Raw genomic sequence first — 6,985 nt, 5'->3', positions numbered from 1 at the left:
ATGACGCTTCTACTTGCTACTCCGTTTTAATCAGGAAACATAAAAATTGCATCACACAAGTCCCTTGTGTGTGTGTGTGTGTGTGTGTGTGTGTGTGTGTGTGTGTGTGTGTGTGTGTGTGTGTGTGTGAGGCAACCTATTGATAGAATTAACGTGGAAATGGCTAACCGGTGTGCCTCAAGTGTTTCCCATTTCCTAGGAGAAGCGTTTGCCGTATGTTAAAAGTAATATGTTTCCTCCAGAGCATCAAGGCAGCTCAGATGTCCACACTGTGTTTTTCCCCCCTACCAGGGGCTATTTTGTGCAGTGTGTGTGTGTGTGTGTGTGTAAGCACTCCTTGATGGACTAATTGGTTTAGCAGGCAGGGAGGCCAAAGGGCAGCTCAGCGTAGCCGATTCAACACGAACCTGATGTGAGGAGAAAGAGAGAGATCATGTGTGAGGCATCTTTCCATCCTCTCTCTCTCTCTCTTTCTCTCTCTCAGGGCCTCACGTCCCTGAACACGGCCTCATAAAGCTCTTAAATATACTGCGCAGGTTACAGATTTACCATCTTGTTTACGGAACAGACGCAGAGCATTACCAGCGTCCCCTAAACACTTTTCCTTCACTTCACTTTGTCTGTCTCACATCTGGCGTTACTTTAAATCTCAATATTGAACAATGTGAACTTCCTTCCTACCAATGTATGAAGGCAGCCTCTGGCACCGATGTCTCATGTGCTCTCGAAACAGGAGTTTATACACAGTTTTAGTTATATTTCACACATTTCTTTTGTCTTCCGCATCTTTATCCCGCCGCGGTGCAGGCTGTGTGCTTTTCTCTTCTCTGTGATTCACATAGTTGTTTACGTAACATCACTTGGGTTCAGTTTGCACAGGATTACGTGTTGAAGTGAGCGTTCGCATCGGTACGAATCTCAAAGATTGTGATATTTGTTTTTCTTTCAAGCAGTTACTCTTCTGTGCATTTTAACACTTATTTTAAAATATATATGATACCTAACCTGTTACTGATCTTCTTCACGCCTATGAGTCGCATAAGGTATCAATGTCCATCATCCATTTACTCTTATTCCTTGCTGTGGATTGAACTTCATCCCAGGACTTCCATCCAGCTCGTGTTCTTTCTTTCTCAGCTGTTCAGCTCCAGGTTGTTTGTGGTCCTCCTATCTTTCGCCTTCCTTCTGGTGTCCATGTAAGTCCTATAACACAGTTTTTGTTGCGTTCCTTCCTGAGAGCATGTCCCAAGAACTTCCAACTTCTTCTTCTTCTTACTTCACCATTCAGCTTTTCCATGTTGGCACTTTCCAACAGTTCTTTCATGCTGATCTTTTCTTGTCATTTTATCTTCAGAAATCTTCCGAATGTGCGGTTTTGGAGGACAGCCAACATTTTTTGTCATCTTTGTTCATTTTCTAGGTTTCGCATCCATAAAGAAGGATGGGTTTAACACAGCCTGATCTTCGCTTTTCTCTTGATGTTCTTGGTGTTCCAAGGGTGGCATGGTGGTGTAGTGGTTAAGACTGTTGCTTCACAGCAAGAAGGTCCTGGGTTCGAGCCCAGTAGCTGACAGGGGTCTTCCTGTGTGGGGTTTGCATGTTGTCTGTGTGGGTTTCCTCCAAAGATATGCAGTTAGGTTAACTGGCTACTCTAAATTGCCTATAGGTGTGTGTGGTTGTTTCCCAAGCCCAGAAGTGGGAGGGTTGCCGCAGGAAGGGCATCCAGTGTAAAACTATGCTCTAATTAACATGACATGGATCAGTAGGGTCCACATGGACCCCGACCTGGCAATAGTGCTGAACAAGGAGGAAGAACTAGTTCTTGGTGTTCCAAAGAAAAGCAACAATTTCTCTCAGTTGCTCTTCATTTATTCATTATATATCATTAAAATGATCACAAATGCGGTTGAATTTTTAAAAAAGAATTCATACAAAAGCACTAAGAAAAGGTACAAACATCATCTCCACCTTTAAACCTTGCCATAACCTGAATCGTTAATTTTATGCAAATAAAAAAAAATTGTCCGAATACATCTTTTAGTATATATTCATTTATCATCTTTCCCTCTTTTTAAAGGCCAAACCCTATGTTTTCACTTTCAAGTCTAATTTTTCTGTATTTTTCCATCCCTTTATACACAAATTTAATATCTAAAGTGAAACAGCTGAGGATTTGTGATCCATTGTATAAAAGCGCAGTGTAATTTGGTCCTAAAACAAAAAGGCACATTCGTGAACGGGGGTTTGGCTCGATCTTTCTCAGCTCGTTGTTATTATTCATGAGCAGGGGATTGTGGGATGCCTGGAGGGTGGGATTAAGTTGTCCCTCAGTGCTTGTTGAGCTGTAGGCCTCGGGACAGCGAGCTAGAGGCTGGCCAACGCCCTGCCCCGGCTCTGTTCAGCCTGGGAGTCCACGCTGTCTCGGCGATCTTTTACTCGTAATAAATTTCTGGAAGAATTTCCAGAGTGAGACTGAGCACGTGTGTGTGGTGGGGGGAACTGGATAAATCTCCAAACCACTCAGTAAACAAACCATGGAGCTTCATGCAGCTCTTCCACAGTACTGTCAGTGCAGTTTGTGTTCTTCTTGAAGATAATACATGACTCACGATGATGATGATGAAATATAGGAGAATGTTTCGAAGCATCCTTTGTGTTATTCCTCCGTGTTTCTGCAGGTGATGAGTATCCTGAGCAACCCCAACGCCGTGCCGTCTCAGCCGCAGCACGACTTCTCCATCTCACCGCTCCACAGCAGCCTGGACGCCTCTGGATCCATCTCAGCCAGCTGCAGCCAGCGCTCGGACACCATCAAGAGCGTGGAGAGCCTGTCTTCATCCCAATCCTACTGCCCTCCCACTTACAGCACCACCAGCTACAGCGTGGACCCAGTAACAGCCGGATACCAGTATAGCCAGTATGGCCAGAGTGAGTACCTCTCCACCCACATCATCATCATCATCAACACCATGACCAGCAGATTTAATACCTTATGTTTCTATAGTCTATGACAGACGCTCCACATAAACAGATTAAAACGTATACATAACCTGGCGATTTTTAACATTTTTGGAAGGAGTCTCCAGTGCCAGTACTTTGTAACATTTGTAACATGGAATTCAGAGTTAATTCAATTAATGTTCCAGTTAAAGTAGATCAAAATATATCTATTTGTTTGCCGCAGCTTCTTTCTTTTCAGCCCGTCATGTTGATTGTGGTTATGGACGAAGTCTTGGAGCTCTTTTTCTTTAAAAGTTGAAATGGAATTTTTTGAGATACCATACTCTTTAGATAAATTTATTCCTTTCTCACCATGCTTTAGACGGTCCAGGACATGAAGTTTGTCTCCAGCAGAGAGTATCTTACATTTAGAAATGTCATGTAACTACAGGAAGAGTGTTTATTTACAAAACGGTTCAAAAAGTAAGATGAAGGCAGGGTTGTGGAACAGGCAATGGTCAGGCGAGGTACAATCAGAATATCAAGTTGAGTAGAATATCACATGAAGATCCTTTAAAGTGTGAAGTAAAAAGCAAAGCGGGAAATAAATCAACGGGAAATATTATTAAAAATATTAAAAATCAAAGCGCAATAGTAGAATAGTGAAGCTAATCAATAAATTCTTTTTCTGAAAGAAAAAAGAAAATATATAATGCAAAAAAGTGTAAAAAAAAAAAAGAAAAACCCAAAAATATAAATGATATAAAAGTAATGTTAAATAAATGCCACCAAAGGTAAAGGAAATAATTTGTATTAAAAAAGGAGGAAAATTTTATATAATTTTTTGTAAATGTGTAATATGTTATGTTTTTTTCCCTAACTGTATAAAATGTTTAAAATGCATGAATAAAAACCCTAAGTATTTAACAACATTGTACACAAAATAATAACTCTGTGTCTCACAGGACTGTATTTCAACTTTAAAACTTTAAAAAAAAAAATCTTTTCAACAGTTTTCATAAATTTCAAAAATGCCACTAAAATTTCTCCACTTTCAGAAGAAAGTGGGCGTGGCTAATGTCAGCTCCGCCCTGACCGAACACACCGATGTGTAAAAATTGTGTAACTGGCCGTTCAGTACGTGAAGGTTGAACAATCCAGACAGTCACAGACAGCGTGCTGTCAATCAAGGACGCTCATTAGAATATTAGACCACACCCATTTGAAATTCTCTCAGATCACTGAGTTTAGCTTGAGGTTGAAATATTTAATCTCTGTTTTATTCTTTGGGTCACAAAAATACTCAGAATTCCATTAACTTCAACATCTCATCTCATTATCTCTAGCCGCTTTATCCTTCTACAGGGTCGCAGGCAAGCTGGAGCCTATCCCAGCTGACTACGGGCGAAAGGCGGGGTACACCCTGGACAAGTCGCCAGGTCATCACAGGGCTGACACACAGACAACCATTCACACTCACACCTACGGTCAATTTAGAGTCACCAGTTAACCTAACCTGCATGTCTTTGGACTGTGGGGGAAACCGGAGCACCCGGAGGAAACCCACGCGGAGAACATGCAAACTCCACACAGAAAGGCCCTCGCCGGCCCCGGGGCTCGAACCCAGGACCTTCTTGCTGTGAGGCGACAGCGCTAACCACTACACTACCATGCCGCCCTAACTTCAACATGTAAAGTAAAAATTTTTTAAAAAGTAAAGTAAAATAAAATTAATGTGGAATTCCATTGTCCAGAACTTTGTATTTTGTCTGAGGTTGCAGGAGGAGGAGGTTACGCTTTTTGCAGTTTCTCAGTAACATGACGAAGGGTGTGGTTTTTTGTCTTATTAAGTTCAAGAGAGAGAAAAAAGAGAGGCTGGTGATGAAGGAACAACTGTTTGCAGTCATTAAGCGATAACAGGATCTTGTTCCTCAGATGTTCCTCAATGTTAAACAGATAAACTGATTTAAAAAAGTATAGTGTCGTTCTTTTAAAAAAATTGCAAGCGTTGGAAAAAATTGCTGTGGCATAAGAGGAATGAAACACTTCAGGATGTGTACGGTTACCTGCGTGGTGACGGCAGTCACTCCGTTGTTAATGATTTTCCTCGAAGAGCACAACGTAGTGTGTTTTTAGTTCTTACACATTTCCGAATTCATGAGTTTTGATTTAATTTAGAGCCTCGGATGCGCAGCGAAGTTTCTTCAAATGCAATTCAATCTCCCTGGCTTTCTACCACCAGGCAAAAATAACTGTTTTGTGGTGGAAGTGGTGAACGTGTCGCTCGATGGCCGTGTCTGGTTCCCTCCATGACCCCTGTGGCCAGAGGAACACACACACACACACACACACACACACACACACACACACACACACACACACACACACACACATGCTCCTGATAAAGACCCTGTTCACGTCCCGGGGCTCTTCGGTTCGTCACACCCTGCTCTGCTCGGCTGGGGAAACGGGCAACGGGCTGCTTCAAAGCCCACCAAGTGCCCTCAGGGGGGTCAGTGTCCTCTTAGCCACCTCTCTCACCTTCCCTTCTCACACACACACACACACACACACACACACACACACACACACACACACACACACACACACACACACACACACACACATGCTGCAGGCCAGGAAAGCACTGATTGATTGAATTAACATAATCAGTGGCTGGTGTTGACACCGAGGCCAAACTCCAGCACTTCTGCTCACTGCCTCGGTGTGTGGAGTGCAAGTGAAGTGTGTGTTATCAGTGTGTGTGTGTGTGTGTGTGTGTGTGATGTTGGATCGATGGGAAGGTGCAGGCACTGTGGGAGGCGAGCTGATGAGTGAGTGTCAGGTTAATTATCAGAGAGATTGAACGACGTGAGCCACTTAATGACGGCAGAATGAATGGAAGGGCTTTGATGAGGAGTGTGTGAGGCATGAAATCCGAGATGCCAAGAGTAATAAAGAGTGGCACACACACACACACACACACACCACACACACACAAGTCTCTAGTGAGTGACAGCATGGGCTCGTGCTTCAGCTATGCCAGTGTTGTGCTGCTAAAGGACAGGAAGAATGGGGAGTGGTCACTGTGAATAGTGATGGTCAGTGATTGGTCGTCAGGAGTAGTGCTCATCACTGATTGGTTGTAGGGAAAAAAGAGTGATCGATAGTCAAAATTCACCAAAGTTAGCAACACTGGTGTGAAGACAGCCTATATAGCCTATATCTGCACATCTAAGAACCTAAGAATCTGATAGGTCAGTATTTTCCCTCTAAAAACCTTACCAATGATGTGATTGGCTCGTTTTTATGAAAAGGCAGGACTTGTGTAATGCACTGCTATATATGTTCATACTCATACAGGAAACAGTGAGTGATGAATAATATTACGTAACTAATCTTCGCACAACTAATGTGTGTGTGTGTGTGTGTGTGTGTGTGTGTGTGTGTGTGTGTGTGTGTGTGTGTGTGTGTGTGTGTGATTTTCTAGGTGCAGTGGACTACCTGGCTAAAAACGTCAGTCTGTCCACCCAGAGGAGGATGAAGCTGGGAGATCACTCCGCAGTACTCGGGTTGCTGCAGGTGGAGACGGGACAGGCCTACTGATCATCTCACACACACACACACACACACACAGAGCCAGAAGTCCCTGGTTTTTAAGCAAGAACTTGTCTGATAAAGCAGATGAGGCTTTGTTTCTCCTCCTGTATATAGTCATTTATCGAGTCCAATGTCATTAAGAATTGCTCATTTTTTATTCGTATTCTTCTGATAATGATAATTCTCCTCTTCCTCGTTGTTGTAATTATGATTAATGCCTTTGTTTTTGCTCTGAAACACAATACCGACTAGAACTCGGGCAAAAATTCATTGAATTATTTTACAATTTAACTCAAACCTCATAATAATAATGATGATGATGATGATGATGATGAAGTTTTAAAAAAAGATACAAGTGCTAATCCCTTCATTTCTTCATCCTGTCGTTCCCTCTGAGTTCCTGTTTATCAGACCGTAACATTCCTTTCCCGTTCCCAATTCTGTA

The 6,985-nt window shown here is 42.6% G+C and overlaps 1 protein-coding gene across 4 annotated transcripts in view; it reads left to right on the top strand.

Moving 5' to 3' along the window:
- The window catches only part of pax7a (paired box 7a), an 81,609-nt gene extending 74,972 nt beyond the window's left edge, over nucleotides 1-6,637 (top strand). For all 4 annotated transcript variants that reach the window (XM_060910334.1, XM_060910332.1, XM_060910333.1 and 1 more), the window contains exons 8-9: nucleotides 2,679-2,928; nucleotides 6,431-6,637. In XM_060910334.1, the coding sequence (XP_060766317.1) occupies nucleotides 2,679-2,928; nucleotides 6,431-6,546 (366 nt within the window). In that variant the 3' untranslated portion in view covers nucleotides 6,547-6,637. The remainder of the gene's footprint in view (nucleotides 1-2,678; nucleotides 2,929-6,430) is intronic.
- Nucleotides 6,638-6,985: the final 348 nt, after the last annotated feature.

The sequence above is a fragment of the Neoarius graeffei genome, chromosome 26 (assembly GCF_027579695.1).
Source record: "Neoarius graeffei isolate fNeoGra1 chromosome 26, fNeoGra1.pri, whole genome shotgun sequence".
NCBI lineage: Eukaryota > Metazoa > Chordata > Actinopteri > Siluriformes > Ariidae > Neoarius > Neoarius graeffei.
This window is presented reverse-complemented; position numbering and strand designations above follow the sequence as displayed.